At 40.0% G+C, this 18,787-nt stretch overlaps 1 protein-coding gene across 1 annotated transcript; it reads left to right on the forward strand.

Moving 5' to 3' along the window:
* Positions 1–1,077: 1,077 nt before the first annotated feature.
* LOC306798813 (opsin-5-like) lies at positions 1,078–18,443 on the forward strand (the record flags this gene model as incomplete). Its single annotated transcript, XM_079299090.1, has 6 exons — positions 1,078–1,213; positions 7,227–7,346; positions 11,184–11,354; positions 14,379–14,713; positions 16,883–17,118; positions 18,380–18,443. The coding sequence occupies 6 exons, from the start codon at positions 1,078–1,080 to the stop codon at positions 18,441–18,443; spliced, it is 1,062 nt and encodes a 353-aa protein (XP_079155216.1).
* Positions 18,444–18,787: the final 344 nt, after the last annotated feature.

The raw sequence follows: 18,787 nt of genomic DNA on the forward strand, positions 1-18,787 counted from the left end.
CACAGCAAAAGTTATGGAAGGCCTGAGTCAAGGGCTAAGTTCCTGAGTGCCATTCCTGCCCCAACAAGCACCAGCAGGAGGAACTGGGGTACTGAATGCCCTAAATAGCTCCTGCCTGGGTGGTTTCAAACATGGGAGAAATGTTTTCTTCTTATGCAGGAATTCCTCACTTTACTTCTTCAGTTGTCCTGGAGGGATGATTTTCATGAGTGTTTGCCAGATTCCCATTTCCCCTTACCAGGCTTGCCTTTATTTATATTAACATATTTGAGCTCAATAACCCATTTTCACACAGAAGAAAATTAAAAGAAAACCCAACAAGACTACCTAGTTGACTCTACTATTTAATCCTCCTTCTGCTTCACAATTCCAATGGCCAATTGCTGTTTATAACCATGGCCATGAGGAGTTATTTGCATTGGAACACAACACCTAAGGAACTCAAAGGAGAATTTATGGATGTAACTTTTCATTTATCTGTAAAATTTGCACAGCTGCTATCTGCAGACATAGTGCCTCTCAGGATACAAAGAAATTGCTGGGACTGTCTTGCAGATTATTCCCAGTTCCTTGGCATTATGAGAACCATGTGAATAGACCAAGACAAGTAGCACAGCTCCAGCTTTCCTCCAGTCCTGGTCATGAGAAGGAACAGATCAGCCCCTGGCCCTCCTCCTCCCTTCATGAGGATGATGAAGAGCCCAGTGAGGTCTCCCCTCAGTCCCCTCCAGGCTGAGCAGATCACATCCCCTCAGCAGCTCCTCAAAGGTCTCCCCTCCAGACTCTTCCTCATCCCCTGGCCTCCTCTGGACACTCCCCAACAGCTTGATGCCTTTTTCCTATTGTGCTCCACCTGAATCAAGATGTTCTTGGATAAAATAAGTCACGACCTAAATCATGGCACGATGCTTTATGTGAGTTTGAATGGTGTCCTGAAATGCTCTGGGAAGTGTCAGGGCAGAATGGGAGATGGGAAGATGGATCCTGTGTATGGACAAAAATATCTTCACATTTTCTAACAGCAGGTGTGATCCATTGCAAACTCTCTTCTTTTGTTTTTCAGGCACTTAACTGGACATGAGTGGGATGGCATCAGATCACAATTCCTCCCAGGAAGGATACATCCCACACTATCTCCAAAAGGAAGACCCCTTTGCATCAAAGCTCTCTAGAGAAGCTGACATCATAGCTGGCTTTTATTTGACAATAATTGGTAATGATTTTATAACTGGTCTTTGAAATATGACTATGCTGCTGCATCCTTGCAGCTCTCAGAAAGGAGGCAGAAACTGCTGTTCATTAATTGTGTAATTGCACATTTTTTCATACTAGAAAGAAAAATCTAGGAGGGAGGAGAGGTAATGGGTTAGAAATATGGTGTCAACAGTTAATGTCAACAGATAATGCTGCAGGTAGCCAAAAGGGACTAGCAGTAGATGTTCCAGCAAAAAAAAATTAAGAAATACTCATTGTTTTTAATAACTGATAGGTTGCTACTCTGCAGTTTAATTTGTCCCTGGGCAGAATAGGGTTTCCCTCACTATGCCATGTGGGTTTTATGGCTGTTTCCACAGCCTCTCTCATGAGCCTGCACATCATGGAATACCCTCCTGTGTTCATGTGACCCTTGATCAGCTCCTGGCATCATCTGTTCTCTGTTACACATCATACTGAGCAATATTTTCTGCCTAAACCCTCCTCATCCTTTTGTTTTGGAGTCCTTTACAAGGTTCAAAGTGACCTTGCAAGCAGAATAAATACAATTATCTACTGGTTAGTGCACACCCATGATATCTGAGACTGATTTGTCTTTAAAGTATTCACATGCCACGGAGTTATCATTCATCAAGAAAATGCTGGTCTCTGTTTCTTCTAGGGATAAACTTGGCTTTATTCTTGATAATTTGACTTCTTTACTTTTTGGAGGAGGGCAGAGTTATGTCTTTTTGTGTCTATATTTGCCTTAACATCCAAGGGAATGGCATGAAGCTGAGTCAGGGCAGGTTTAGGCTGGATATCAGGAAAAGGTTTTTCACCCAGAGGGTGGCTGTGCACTGGAACAGCTCCCCAGGGCAGTGCTCACAGCACCAAGCCTGACAGAACTCAAAAAGTGTTTGGGCAAAGCTCTCAGGCACATGGTAGGATTCTTGGAATTGTCCTCTTCAGGGTCAGGAGCTGGATATTGATGATCCATGTGAGTTCTTTTCAACTGAGGATATTCCATATTCTATTCTATTCTATTCTATTCTATTCTATTCTATTCTATTCTATTCTATTCTATTCTATTCTATTCTATTCTATTCTATTCTATTCTATTCTATTCTATTCTATTCTATTCCATTCTATTCCATTCTTATTTACATATTTTAAGTTTCTTTATGCTTTATGATCTTAGTTCATGCAGCTTCTCACAACTCAACAGCTGTTTTCTCACTAAAACTGATCTGAGGACAGAACTGTTCTAAAAAAACCTGGGCTCCAGGTGTCAGATGCCTGAGGACAAGGCTGAATACAGGATGTACAGTGATGCTTTGACATTTATTTCAGTTTTGATCCATGGTCTTGTTCAATGAGTTGTTCACAAAATATCAAGATCTGTCAGTCACTCCTACCTTTGTGTTTCTCATTCACTACTTTACATCCCCCCTCCTACTCTGTCTTACTGCTTTTCCTCTGTCTGATCTAAGTAATGTAATCTTTTCCATACTGGACGTACCAGAGTTATTATTATTTCCCTTCTATTTATGTTTCTGTTGATTTCTCATTTCTCTTCTGCTTATGTGTTTGTTGAAAAAATAATTCAGAGCAGCAGAGGTGAAGGTGAAGCTTTATCTCAGTGTTATTGTTAGTGTTCATACACTATTTTGTAGGTATCCTCACTTTTCACACATATATTTTTTTTCTGTTGTTCTGCAGACAGATGTCTTCAGTGAACTGTACAGAACAACCCCCACTTTGAGTCTTTTTTCACTTGGTTAAGTAAACTCAGGTTTAATCCCAGGAAATATGTCTGATGGATGAATCATCCCAATATACACTGTGTTGCCTTGTAATATTCACTGTATTTAGATTTATCCTGTTACAAAAATTACCCCTGTCAGGTGTGAAATGTCTTGTAGACATAATCAAATTAAGGCAAGGAACAAGAACTAAAAATTTCTGGTGAAAAATCAGAAGTCAACCATAAAGGCACAGATTTTAATGAGCTATATGAGGGAACTGAAGTTATAATTTTAAGAGGTATCATAATCATTTAAATATTGGACTTGTGAACTCATTGCATTCAGTGGCCTGGGCCAGGATAGTTCAAGCCATAGCTCTGCTGAACCTGTATGAATCTGTACACATAACCTACATTTAGCTCTAAATTAAGTGAATTTTTAGTGTGTGTTTTGCATTGCATTTTAGTTGGTTAATTGCTTTGTCCTTGTGTGCATTGCAAACTTCATTAGTGGCTTTCATTGGAGCCAATTATGGGAACGGTGAAATACAACATTGGTCTTCTTGTATCCATATAAATGTTTTATTTGCATTTTCCTTGGATCTATAGAATAAGGAGATTAGGAAAAAAATTCTTCACTGAAAGAATAGTTGAGCACAGGAATGGGCTGCCCAGGAAATGGTGAAATCTTTAGCCCTGGAAGGGTTCAGAAAATTAGTGGAAGTGGCAGTTCATGGTATAGATTGGGAGGCATGGTGGTGTTCAGCCTAAAGCTGGACTTGATTATCTTGGAGGTTTTTTCCAACCTAAATGATTTTATGATTCTATGTCTGTGTTTTTTTATTATGACTTGTGACTCAGACTTAACCTCTCACATTTTTTTCCTGTGAACTGCATTTCCTACTCCTTTGCAGATCTCTCCCAAGAAGTTGTGGCCCCTCCTGAGGATGGGCTGGGGGGTCATCCTGGCAGCAGGACAGGGGAGCAGGAGGTGGGAACTCAGGACTCCTTTTGTGCATCTCTTTGCACTTGAGCTGTGTAAGGTGCTAATGAGTTTAAAAATTCTTTCAAAAAGGGGAAGAAGCTGAACAGTGAATGAACAAGGCTGGATCTTAGCAGGAAATTCTGCAGAGCTTTAAGGGTCAGACTGGTTGTACAGCTGAAGTATTGCAGTTAGAAATAGAAAAATAATTGTTTTTTTGTCTTTGAAGAAAATCACAAGTCTTGACTAGTCAGATAAATTCTGTGTGAGTGCATGATCTTTTGTCTTGAATAGTTCATTTCCATGTGTTATTTTCTAACTGTCTAGAAAAGAAAAAAAAAATCAGGCTATGCACGTGGTTATAAGAATCCAATTATTTGGTTTTTGTCACTTCCCCCACCACCTTTTTCATCTCTGTCTTGATTGATTCACTGTATTGCTGGACAGGGTGACAAACCACTAAGCAGGGACCTGCTGGCTGTCAGCTCCTCTGAAACCCCTTGGCAAATCACTTATTGATTTACAAACTGTTGTGAAACAGCTTAATTGAAAACAAAAAACAAAATCCTGAACTACCTTTTTTTTTTTTTTTTTCCTTTTTTCATTTTTTTCTCTGATGCTTTAGCACTGCTGTCAGGTTGGCTACTTGCAAACACTTTCCCCTCTCGCTGCAGGTTGTGTGTCTCAGCCTGGCTCTGTCTCTGCAGGTGTCACTTTTTTAGTTATCACATCCTTGGCTCTTTATATATATGTAATAGTGTCACAGTGCCTATTCGCCAGTAAAAGAGCCTCTATTTTATATCTGAAATGTCTTTTTTCCCTGTTTCCAACCCAGTAGAGCTGGGAGCCTGCTTCAGCAAGTGCTTTAGCTGACTGCTAAAAAGTCATTTCACAGCAGGAGAAATGGAGCATTAGATGCCTCATCTAAGGAGTTTAAAAGTTTTAATCACCAAGGAGTTAAAAAAATATTCAGATAAGCAGTTTTCAGATGCAGGCATAGTCAAAGGCAACACAAATTATCAGTGGACCCCTTCCAGCCACAGGATTAGGAGCTCAGTGGGCTGGGGCTCTCTGAAATATTGATATTAATAATGAGCAGTGGTTTCAGAGCACCTTGGCAGCTTCAGAGCTACTTGGCTGATAGAGATGTCTCTCTAGACTGCCAGTCAGTTGAAAACGATTCAGGAAAATGTCAAATGCTTCCAAAAGGTATTTCAAACTGGATGCTGGCATTCTAGTTATCTTAAATATCACTGGAGAGGAAAATGACATTAAGAGAGAAAAGGATTAAAATATATGGAAAATGCTCACAGCATTGAGATTCATTCACTCAGCTGCAAGGAAGAAAATGACTCATATGAATACTTTTATCTGCTTATAGGTTGTTCTTAAAATTTAATTCACCAAAGGTAAATAAAATTTGATGAGAAAACCTAAGATCAATAATAAGCCAGCTTCTATCTCTCTGTTTATTTTGTAAAATAATATAGAAAAAAATACTGTCAGTATAAAAATAAAAAAGTTTCCAGTAAGTGTAGCATTTAATACAGAAAAAAAATCAAAATCAAAGTATTTTTTACCTTAGTTTGGTAAACTTTTGGTACCTGTCCAGATGGACCTTAAAGATCATCTCGTTCCTACTCTCATCACATTCCAACCCCTAAATAATTTTTAATACAAGATTTAAGATCTGGTATTAATATATGAATTTAAGTTAAACTAGGAATTTATCCCTCAATGTCTGATTGAAATGTTTAATAAAGTTGAAATTGGTCAGATTCTGGTTTCTGTGATTACAGAGAGCTGAATGTCATTCTCATGGCTGTATAAATGTTTGAGTGAGAACTGGGTTGGTCAGAGCAGAGGGATTCTGGAGTTTCTGGTGTGAGCATTCCATTGATGGCTGTTGTTGGAGCCAGTGAGTTAGAAGTCTTTGAATTCCTCAGAGAGAAATCAGAGTGCAGGGATTGAATTAAAGCCTTTGGATGGATTGAAGTGTGTTAAGCCACTCATACATAAAGTTGAGGTATATGTTCAAGTTTTAGAATAAGTAAATGAGGAAGTAAGTTTTAGAATGAGTTTTAAGTGCTTTTAGTGAGTAAAAGACCTCAAATGCAAGAAGTCTGAGTTCTAGTGAAGGTTGAAATTATATATTAGTGTTCTCCATGGAGGCTCCAGGAACATAATTTTAGACATACTACAACTACAGTAAGAATATTTCTTACATTTTTCAGATAGGTCATACGCATAGTTTATAGGTAACCTGGTGTGCTAAACTAGAATTCTAACAGGTTAAGAAGTGGTGGTTGGAGTTTGTGTCTTAGCTCATTGGGAAGTTTCTATATAAGAACATGCACTGGGGAGAGCTTTTTGCTGTTGCTGTCTGATTAGGAATGGGAAATAATACAGCACACACACAAACTCTTCACAGCAGCAAGAAGAGGAGATTTGTTGAAAAGCCATCACACTTAGACAGAATAGATTGTGTAATGCAAAATAGAAAAGGCTCATTGGTCCAAGAAGGCAACACCTCTCTGAAATCATGCTTTCTGCAAAGCATCACAGTACAGGTATGGCTCTGATCAACAACAGGTGTTAATCCATGTTATTCATTCTTCCTTCTCTTGTTTGACTCTGAGAAAAATCCCCAGCTTGAGAAAGATCCAAGCTGGAGCTGAGAAAGCCAATAGCCTGGGAAAAATCAGATTTGGATTTTTCCACGAGCCTTCAGCAGTGTCCACATTTTGCCATTTTCTTTTCCTTTGCTTTGTTTTTTGCTCTCTTGCCACAATCATTAACACCCCAGAAGAAGACAGGAGCTGCCCAGGGACATCAGCCCTGCCAGGACCTCCAGGAGGAGATTCTGCTTCTATTTGGGACTTAAAACCAAAACTTAGCACGGACTTAGTGCCTGTGACTCTTTTGCTTTTGAGACTGATGTGCTTCTGCAATAAACAACTTTATAGCAGCTATTGGCTGCTTTGCTCATTAAAGAAGAGAACCTGACAAACTGGTGCAGCAGCAGAGATTTAACCCCACAGGCTGTGCAGGCTCAGGTGGTGAAAGCAATGCCTTGCTGCAGAGGGGAAACAGAATTTACTGTGGGATGGATGTGTGTGCAGCCAAGCTCTCCATGAGCTGCACAATGACAATGAGGGGATCACGTTTCAGAGTACAATTCCCAGCCTTAGGGATCACATGTTGAAGCTGAAAACATCAGGGAATTTCACAAGGAAAGATGGAGTATTGCTGTTTTTGAGGATGATTCTAATTTGAATGTTATTCTATTTTCCATTATTACAGGGATCCTTTCAACTCTGGGGAATGGCTATGTTATTTTTATGTCCTCAAAGCGAAAAAAGAAGCTGAGACCTGCTGAGATAATGACTGTTAATTTAGCAGTGTGTGATCTGGGCATTTCAGGTAATTTCATGTTTTCATTCTCACTCGTTTTTATTATCTCACCATTCTGCCTGGCAGCAGCCAGAGACATTCTTCTAGAAGTCATGAGGGCACCAAATGCCTTTTGCTGAGGATATTTCTGCTCTATTATTTGCATGTAAATAATAGAAGAGGATGGAAAACAACATTCCTGAACAACTTGCTGGGAAGAAATGAACAGTACAGAGGAAAAATTAGGGTTGATTTTATCAAACAGGCAGAGCCCCTGTTAACCCCAGCACTGGGCAGGTCTCCAAAGAAAATTGCCATGTGTACCCTGGCACAATAACCACAAAATAGCTCAGTATTACAGGTGCAAAAAGTTGTTTTCTTGCCACAGGGTGAAATAGAAAGTTCCAAATGCCTCAAAAATCCACATTTAGCCAAATATTTGGAAAATGCCAGTTCCATCAGCCCATCAAAGCTGGTAATTTTCTCTCTAGTGGCCATCCTCCTTTGTATCTGGACCAGAAAAAATAAGCATTTTTGTCAGTCTGTAGAGTATGAGCCAACTGGGAGGATTTTTATTTCAACCCCACAGTCTGGATGTCCTGCCACTGGACGAGGGAGCTTTGGAAAGGTTTATCCAGAGCTGTAGAGATGGTTGTTTTGGCTCTTGATTCAGCTGCTCACGGGTAAATACAGGGAAAGGGCTGGATGTCCTTTAGAAAAGAATATTTTGGATGGCAGACAATCCAGTGGGAATACAGGACCCAGCTGACCATGGGATCTCCCCAGTGCCATATAAATGGAATTATATTCCCATGCTTGCAGAGTCATCTGTCCCCTACTAGGACCTCTGCCCTCAGCTCCAGTGCACCCTTTTCCTACCCTGGTCTCTGCCAGATGCCTTAAGCCCCAACTAAATGACAAAAATATCATTGAACAATAAAAAAATTATGGCTCCCAGCCTCCCCAGACTGATGCTTGTTTGAGCTTTCATGGCACAAGACCAAAGATCTGCTCATCCCTGCAGATTCCAGTGGCTTTGGTCCATAAACATGGATTTCTGAAGGAAAGATTAATTCAGTAGAAGAAAGATGTTGGTATAAATATCATTGCTACAACACAGAGAATTCTGATGACTTCTTTGGTATTTCTGCCATGGACACAATACTTCCCTCTCTCAACACTTAGAAGTTAAAGAAAAACCTGAGTGTGGCTTTCCCCTCCTCTCTGATATTCCCATTTTCTTTGTGTTTTAAAAATCTGCATCAAAAGATACTCACTCCAATGAGGAGTATTTCAGGAGAAATTCCCCAGGTTTATATTCTGAGTGTTGCCCAGAGAAGCTGTGGCTGCCCCATCCCTGGCAGTGTCCAAGGAAGGCTGGATGGGGCTTGGAGCAGCCTGGGATAGTGGAAGGTGTCCCAGCCCATGGCAGGGGGTGGAATGAGAGGATCTTTAAGATCTCTTCCAATTGAAAATATTCTGTGATTCTATGATTGGATGAATTTTAACAGGTATTTCCTAACCATAAAAACTGTGTGCCCCAACCATTTAAACTGCAGCTTTTTTGGGACCCCTCTCTGTGTGAGGGCTGCCAATGTCTCTGTTAAGGTCTGTCAACACTGCACCTCTTGGTCACCTTGCTTTCTTCCATGGGGATCTCAATCTATCTGGGGTTTAAATTTTGGAATTAAAAATAGTGATTGCCAGAGCCATGCTTGGTTTTATCCATTCTCTAATTTATTTTTATTTTTTTTAAATTATTATTATTAATGGAAGGTGCTAAGTTGAGAAATGTGACGGGTTCTGTCTGCTGAACACTGAAGATACAATTTTTTTCAGCAAAATCTTCATATTTCACACACTTGTCTTAACTTTTTGAAGGAAAGAGTTCTGCTTCCTGCAGATTTCCACAGGGTGGCACCAGCCCCTTGCTCAAAGCTGCATCAGGCTCATTTTGCACTGACACCGAGCCCTGGGCTGCTCAGAGTCCTGCTGCTGAAGAGAAATTTGATTTTGTGCATAGAAATGTGTCGACCTTTAGAGCTGTCAGTCACTTATATGCCTAAAGCTGCTGACTTCATTGTTAGCACATAACATACACCATATTTAATGTTCTTCTTCAAACCTTAATCACCAAGGTCAGCTTTTGCTTGAAAAACTAAAAGTGCATTTATTCTGCTTGGAGAAAAGCACATTGACCTGAGCACACCCTGCAGGTCCAGACAGAACTTTCCTCACAGGCTTAGGCTGAAGGAAAGCAATCAAAAAATACCTTTTAAAAAAAATGCAGCTGATTTTGAAGGGTATTCAAACCTAATGCTTTTGGTGTAAAAAAGTAATTTTCTGCAATATTTGGTTTTGGAAGAAATGCTTTAATTTTCTGTTAAGCATGAAAAGTGAATTCATGGTTTTACATCAGTTCAACGTGAAATGGAATGTTTTTAGGAAAAATATTTTCCTACAGACCACTTCAACAAAATAGAGATTTTTTGTTTTGGTTTCTACAAATAGGTTACATTATAGGAAATACAATTTACAAGATCACTTTTGCCCTCTTCATAAATCAATTCTCTGAGCTTCTATGACATTACAGACACTGTGGTTCAGCCAGGGAAACCAGCCCAGGGAAGTTGAGGTGTTTTCAAATCCTTGAGGTGCTCTCAAATCCTTGAGGTGCTCTGGCTACTCCTCTGCAGGAAGGAACACAGGCACAGGAATGTGGAATTCAATATTTAATGTTGTTTGAATGTTGTTTGAAGGTAATAATTAGGGAAAACCGGAACTTTCCGACTACATAATTGCAATTTTCAAACTTTCTCTTTTTCACAATGGTTACAAAGAATATGAAAAATTTAAACCTGCTTTAGGGTGAGAATGGAATATCATTTGATCAAACTTCACTTCTTTTGTAATGCAGCACTCAGTTTGACCTGTGGAGGAATGAGCTAAAGTGCCACTAAGAGAAAGCCTCAAAATTGGTGACACAATTCCCATATCTCTGGGGAATGTTTTGGTATTTGTGTGCAGTGACCTGCTAGGAGGAACCAGAGGAAGGTGTAGCATGGAGAGGAGCTGAAATCACCTCTGCAGCTCTTTCCTTCCCACCTAACACTTTACCTCACTGTGCATCCTACTGCTGGGCTTTGACAGGTCTGAAAAAAGAAGTCAGTGAGGGCAAATTTCTTTAGTTTGTGCTTGAAGACACCCAGTTGGGTACAGGGATGTACACTAAGTAGATCTGGGCTTGTTTCAAACTCTGACTCACCATCACCCATCCTGTTTAGTTACTGGCATGTGGACTCAACACATGCTCTGAAGGTTTCATGATGTCTGCCCATGATTGGTTCCAGAATGTTGGTTCACCTATGGATTATAGTAAAGCACCCATTCCCAGCCCTTCTGCAGGCTTGGCTCATCCTCCCACATCACTGGTGCCACGGGATGCAGCTACAGCTGCCTCAGGCTCAGTCCTGTGCATGGAGCACTCACCAGCCATGGAATCACAGAATGGGTTGGCAGGGACCTCAAAGACCATCTTGTTCCACGGGCAGGGACACCTTCCAGTGTGCCAGGTTGCTCCAAGCCTCATCCCACTTCACCCTGAATGCTTCCAGAGATGGAACATCCACAATTTCTCTCAGCAACCCAAGGCAGTGACTCACTACTCTCACAGGAAAGATTTTCCTCCTAATATCCCATCTAAATTTACCCTCCAGCCTAAAGCCATCACATACCGTGCCCGAAGCCCTTTCTCTCCACTTTTACAGGTATTAGTTTTGTGCAAGGGAGAGGGTTTGCCTTTCTGATGAAAGGAGATTTTCCCAAGGGTGGGTTTTATCAGTGGGCTGACATTGTCCTCTTTTGAAGTTGCAGGCAAACCCTTCAGCATCATCTCCTTCTTCTGCCACCGCTGGATGTTTGGCTGGGTCGGCTGCCGCTGGTATGGCTGGGCTGGGTTCTTCTTTGGCTGTGGGAGCCTCATCACCATGACAGCTGTCAGCCTGGACAGGTACCTGAAAATCTGCCACTTGTCCTATGGTAAGACAGATATGTATCTATATAGAGATAACTGTATTATCTGTGGCTGTAGGAAAGCTGTACTAAGTGCTATAGTTTACTACACTGAAATTATAATTAATTTCTTCAGAATACTTTTCTTAAATACAGAGAGGAGGAGACAGAGGGGAGAAAAAGTTTGCATGTTCCATGAAATCCCAGTTAAATCCATTTTGCTGGACATAACACCCTCACTGTTGTCCCTCTGCTGTCTATTGAAGCCATGAGTTTTTGTAATCCCTCACAGATAAATCAGTTTATGTCTATAAAGGCCTATTAGCATTAACAGATGCAGTACTGCACATAGTGCAGAATCTTAGAGATCAACATATAAAAATATTCCTTATTAGATGCCTGAATTCCTCTGTGGTGTGTGGCAAGCTATTTAAAACACCTACGAGATTTGGAAGGGCAATAAGTCATAATGTGAAATAGTCTCTCAAATATGGAAATGGAATCTGAGGGGATGAAATTAATTTAGCAGTGTAAGGTGTTACCACCATATCCATCAGTATCTTGTACCTCTGGAATATGATGTATTATATGTTTCATTCTTTCCAGTTAAATTATATTTCACAGTTTAGAAAAGATGTTATTCTTGCATTGTGAGAGACTAAATTCCCATCCAAATACAGGGAATGCTCAAGGTGACTTTACAAGTAATAAACACCTTGCCTGTGTGACTTGAGGGACACAACAGATTTCTTTATGATGGCATGCAATATTGATCATGTTAAGTTGTAAGGAATGTTTGCAGCTAGGAAATGTAAGCAAGTAGATAAAAGCTGTGGTGAGGGGTCCTGTCTGTGCCTGTCCTGCTGTGTCCATACTTTTTCCCTAAATGGGAGTACAGGGATGGTCTCCTTAGCTGAGTTTTAGATACACCAATAATATTAAGGAGTCTATCAGTTCTTTCTGTAGAAGCCTTCTCAAAATTGTTCAGTGGCAACCCAAATCACAGACAATTTTTCACAGACTTGGTGACCTGAAGTGAATATTTCATGTCTGGCTGCATTCATGCCACCAGCTGTGGTGTTTAACATGACATATTAGTTCATAGGAGACAAAACTGTTCAAAACCTTTATTCTCAAGGACTTTGATAATGGTGGGCCATACAAAAGGATGAAGACCATTGAATAGACATGTTTATCATGCTCAATCTAGGTGGTTTAAAAATGTTTTTCTTTTAATAGTTATGCTATTGGTGCTTTGTTTTTCCACCCCTGAACATAACAAACCATCTTCCTGTCCATCAGCCATCACATATGAGCACATTATTTGTCAGGCAATGATTGTCTTCCTTCCTGGACATGTAAAATCAGCTGGGAAGGGATGGTGGACACGTCCAAATTACAGGTGTTTCTTTTTTTGGGTTTTATTTTAAGTCATTCTGAAACCCTGAAGAAATCTCCTTAATATTAGTGTGAAGCAACTGACTATGAGTCAGAGGTTGCAAAAAAGTTGTGGGTCCTAAAATGAAAGATGTTATAACACCATATTCCAAGCTTCTGCAAAAATTAAAGATTTTGATGTGTTAATCCTGAGTCCTACATGTTGAACATGTAGATGATGATGAATATCCTGTTGAAACTTTTTCCAGATGAATTTATGCTGTATGCAAGATGAGCAGAGAAACAATGTACTGATCTTCTGGAATTCTATTTCCATTTAATTAAAAATAAAAAAAGGGCAAGGATACATGAAAAACACATATTACAGATAATTCTGACAGGAAGTATAGTGATTCTCCATACTGGAAAGGAATGAAAAAATAAAATTAAATCTTAGATATCTTATTTTTACTGTAAAGTCTTGTTTTTCAGTCACTGAGTTTGAACTTTAGTCAGGTAACAGGAGAGAAAGAGTAGGAGAAAACCCAAGTTGCATTAAAGAATTGAAATTACTGGATAAGATTCCCACAATTGTTGCTGAGCTGGTTGCTTGGATTTCTTCAGTTTGGACTCTTCTCAGTTGTAATTCAACACAAATTAAAGCAAAGATCTGAAATAAGGACACATGGAGCTTTCCATGTGAGTGTGCCTTTGTCTTCAAGGGTCTCAGGGTCACTGTGGACACACCTGCAAAGAGCTGAGATTAACACAACAAGGTTGTTGTCAAACAGACAAAAAAAGTCATATTTCACAGAATCAAAGAATGCTTTGGGTTGGAAGGGATCTCAAAGACCACCCAGTTCCAAAGGCCCCCCAGGACTGCTTCCAGTAGAACAGATTGCTCCAGCCACATTGTCTTGGTTTGAAAGACAGGTGTCTGCTAAGAAATGCAGGAGCCTTTCTTGAAAAGGACAGTGTAATCCCCCTCCCTTCAAATTATTATAATTTTTAAATTAAGGAGCTCTCAGGCAAAGATATGGGAATAGGAATAATACTTCTTTACTAGGAAAAAATTAAAATAGAAATACAGTATTACAGAAAAAAACAACCCCAAAACACTGACAGAGTCAGAATACAACTTGACACCCTGTCGGTCAGTCAGGGTGGTGGCAGCAGTCCCATTCAATGGTGCTGCATCCTCCTGCAGGGGCAGATGTGGTTCAGCTGGAGCAGTGCTCCTGGAGAAGGTGCAGTTTTCCTCTGAAGGTCCAGGGATGATGTGAAAGGTCCAGTTTTCCTCTGGAATCCAGTGCAAAAAGGCTGCTTTGGTGTTCCAATTCTCAGTTTTTCTCTGGGTAGGAAAGGCTTGGCTGCTCCCCTGGCTGGAGCATCTCCCAGTGGGATGATGTAATTTTATCATTCATGCACTGGGACTCAATGTCCCATTAACAGGAGATATCTCCTGGAGGGAGGATGGGCTGTGGAAAAGATAAAGAATACTGCCCCACCTGGTTTTAATAGATGGTGATAGAATGCAAACTTTTTGGTCACATCCTGCTTTGCAAGCCAAAACACACATCCAGTCTGGCCTTGAACACATCTGCTTGACACGACACATTCCATTGTGCCAAACACATCTGGACATGGACTGGTAACTCTTGAATTTTCTTCCAGGTACCTGGCTTAAGAGGCACCATGCATTTATCTGCCTGGCAATAATTTGGGCCTATGCTACCTTCTGGGCTACAGTGCCTTTTGCTGGGGTGGGGAGCTACGCCCCCGAGCCCTTTGGCACCTCCTGCACTCTGGACTGGTGGCTGGCACAGGCTTCAGTGGCTGGACAGGCTTTTGTTCTGAGCATCCTTTTCTTCTGCCTGCTGTTCCCAACTGCAGTGATTGTGTTTTCCTACGTCAAAATAATTTTAAAAGTCAAATCATCCACCAAGGAAGTCGCTCATTACGATACCAGGATTCAGAACAGCCACATACTTGAAATGAAGCTGACCAAGGTAGGTAGGAATGATTTCCACAGTTTGATGTGTTGGGCCATAGAAGCAGATTTGGAGACAATAACATGGTGCTTTGAAGGTGGTTTTTGTAGTTTTCTCCCCTGTTACTGTCAGGATGAGGAAAAAACAAGAGTGGAAATACAATTGTTTGATTAGGGCACTGGGGTCCCTGAGATCATGATTCACTCTGAGCTCTGCCTCTGCTTTCATGTGTAACCTTGCAAGCTGTACCATCTCTCTGTGGCCCTGCTTCTCACCATAGAACAATCTTTGCTTTCAGAACCAGTTGGGAAGGGTCATTTAGGGTGTTTGATGTGCATTGGAATTATTACAGAAAACAGATAGAGAATAGATTATTGAAGCAGGGAAATAAAACTTTCAGACAGTTTACGTTCCTCTGTTAATGAAGACATAAACCAAAATTGGTCCTGTGACACTGCAATTGTTTTTATGAAATAATTTATCAGTTAGGCTCAGACATGAACTGCAGATAAAAATGCTGAAATGCTAAAATTAATTTTCCATCACAGACCAAATCCTGTTTTCCCTTTCTGATTGAATCTATTTTCTGTTTGGCAGTGGTGACAGTCATGATACTTGGTATTGCTTATTGTGCCAGGAAATCTCTCAAAAGAAGGACTTGTATTGAACAAAATCAGATTCCTTAGCTGTAAAAGATTTACCAGCCTCTGTAATCCATGCCAAGACTGAGACAAGCAGCAAGTTTTGTTTGGCTGATCAAATTTTATTACAATTTTTGTGAGTTGAACTGAGAGTTATATAACATACAGAAATAAGGGACATTATATCTAAATATATCTGAAAATCTCAGCTATGTACCTGTACAGCCAGTGCTGACAGTACAGCTTGTACAACTGCACTTGCCTTTCAAAAGGATATTTCAAATCGTTACTTTTTTTTTTTTATGGTTATTCAGCAAATATCATTTGAAGAGCAACGGAAACTTTTGATTTGAAGATGCAGATTTTTTTTTCTTTTTCCTTTTTTCGTTTTTTTCTTTTTTCTTTTTTTTAATATATTGGAAGGATAATGTAAAACTTCAATGTAATCTGAGTTTCAACATCAGTAATTTTCCCTCCTGTCTTGAATCTACAGTGGAGAACATAATAGTGGGATAAATATAAATATGGAAAATTAGTTTCCCTTAAAACCCATTTAACTTCACAGCACAATTTATGACAAACAGGCTGTGCTTGAGATCCCTGGCTCACCTGCACTGTTTCTTCAGTGACAGACAACAAAAAGAACAGGCTACAGGAAAGGTTATGCAATGTCTAAACCCCTTCTGCTTTCTGGTGGTATATTTTTTTTTACAATCTGATCCTGTTAATTGCCTTATTCCAAATGAGTGCACATGTGCTGCTGCCAGTCTGGATGCAGCAATAATTGTCAATGGCAGCAGTATAAAGGCAGATGTTTTTCAGGATGTATGATGGCATGGCATCATTTGAAGGCTGTGACCGAGTGCAGACAGGCTGGTTCAGGTAAAGTATACAAACCACAGATTTTGGCCCCAGACAGTTTCTCTTTAGTATCTGTACTAAACTTTCTTATGGTTGCATTTTCTCAGATTATAAGGAGGTCACTTGCTAATTTACCAGAGCATGTTTATCAGGACTAAAATATTTAACTTAAATTTGCTTTTAAAGTATCTACCTATACTAATGGAGTGCAAATCTATAAATAAATCTAGACATTTTACTAGCATTCTCACTCTCAGTTAAATTCCCAGTTTTTAAAAGATCCTTTTTCAAGAACCTTCGCAGTTCTGCTGTTATCAATGTATTATCCTAAAAAGAAGATTCTGTATTTTGAAAGGAATCCCCTCATTAAATAATTTGAATTCAATATCAAGCTATTATTATTTTCTGAAATCTCATTTACTTTCCTCATATTTAGCCAGACTTTACTGCATTTTTACAGGTCTGATAGCAGACTCATTAGCTGCTCTGTGTCAGGCAAAAGGAACACAAGAGTGAGATAAAGAGGCAGATTTTGTTCGTATTGTAAATTTGTATGAAAAAGCAAGTTCTCATTTTTCTTTTCCATTGGAATGTAATTGCCTTGCATTCTGCCCAGCTCTGTGCTGCTCTGCCAGTGTCTGGCTGCCCTGGACAAACCCTGCTGTCTCTTTTCTGCTCTCACAAGGTGGCAATGTTGATCTGTGCTGGGTTCCTCATTGCCTGGATCCCTTACGCCGTGGTCTCGGTCTGGTCAGCCTTTGGACAGCCAGACTCGGTCCCCATCCAGCTCTCAGTGGTACCAACACTGCTTGCAAAGTCAGCAGCCATGTACAACCCCATCATTTACCAGGTCATTGACTGCAAGTTTGCCTGCTGCCGCCCGGGAGGGCTGAAGGCCAAGAGCTCTCAGAAGAAATCAAGGTAATTCCTTCTTTGGGGAGTAGGATACCTTTAGGAACATGATGATCCAAAGAGTACCAGACTAAGCTCCACCAAGGATCACAGCTCATTGAATCACAGTTCATTGAATCTTATTTCTTGGGTTTGACCGTGACCATTTTGATTTGGGATTTTTCTTGCTGTGAGAATTTGTGAAGTGACTGTAGGTGTATAAGGAGAAGCAAGTAGACAGTCCTTACTTTTAGATCCAGCTGCAACTCCACTGATATAGTTAGGAGAAAAGTCCTATTGGTTTTAGCAGGTTTTGGATCAATCTTGTCTTCCTAATCCTTTTCTTTCACATCATCATATGTGTTTCCTCCAGAAGGTGTTGATGACCTCTATTGCCAGTGTAGCAAATGGAAGAGAATTGTGTTAATTCCTTCCATAATTAGCCTGTTAATACTGTGCCTTTTAGCCACTGAATCAGCAGGGAGAGACAATATTTCCTCAACTACCCAGCAGGTACCATTCATACCAAGAAAACCCACCTTAAACCAGACAAATCAAAGTGTAATTGTCTTGTGAGAAACTCACCTTTTTTATTTTTGATTTTATTTACAACCTTCAGACAAAATTTGTGCTGCATACCTGTAAAATTCCTGAAATTCCACAACTATGCATGTGGAGAAAAAGTATAGTTCTGTATTATGCCAGACAAGGACAATTTGTGGTTGAATTATCTGAGATAGTGATGGATGTTAATCTGACAGTGTACATAGTCACAAACACCATACCACACATAAGTGACTGTGAAACAATAGGATTCCAGTAATTTGCTTCAAAAAGCCTAAAAAATATGTGCCTTGATTTCCATAGAAATGGAGGACCATTTTATCATTCATTTCATTCTCTTACCAATTCCAGAATTTTTGGTGCATTGTTCAGTGAGTCACTCTTGAGCATCCACACCTTCTTGTAGCAGGTCATCCCATAATGCACTGAGATTAATTTCATCTGCAGAACATAAAGGGTTTATATATGTTGTAAATGTCTGAGGTGTTGGATTTATAGTTTGCCAAAATCCCTTCTGCAGTTTTAGTCCAATGAGACACAAATTAGAAGTTGCCTTCAGAGGATTTTTGGTAGCAGAATTTGTGTTTAACATCTGGAGGGGGTCTCACCCAGTCCCTCAAGCTGAATGCAAGAATGATCTGAAAGAATCACAGAATTCCCAGAAGCAGGAACTTGATTTCCAGCTTGGTGTGAGCAAACTGACCATGGTACCTTCTCTGCCCCACAGGACATACACAATATCTGCACACAGGGACTCCACAGCCGTGAGTGAGACCCAGCTGGAAGCATGAGTGCTCACCTTCCCCTACAGCCATGGAAATCCTGGTGACAAACAGCCCTACTGGCTCCAGTTCCTCTTTCTGTACATGAATTAAAACATAGTGGCAGGTTTATTTTACTCTCCATTCCTGTGTATAATGTACAGTTCTTTCCATCCTGACAAAAATTGTGTTGTTTTAGAGTTGGGCAAATATTCTAAGTATTTGGAGAAAGAAGAAACAGAGAAAATTTGTTCATATTAAAAATTTTCTTTCACTTCAGATGTTCTAAAATACCTTTTTTTCCCTGTTCTTAGCACTAATAGAAATGATAGTTTGGGAAATATTTTCCCTCAGGGGAAGGAAAATATTCATAA

The sequence above is a fragment of the Erithacus rubecula genome (genome assembly GCF_903797595.1).
Source record: "Erithacus rubecula genome assembly, chromosome: 2".
Classification (NCBI taxonomy): domain Eukaryota; kingdom Metazoa; phylum Chordata; class Aves; order Passeriformes; family Muscicapidae; genus Erithacus; species Erithacus rubecula.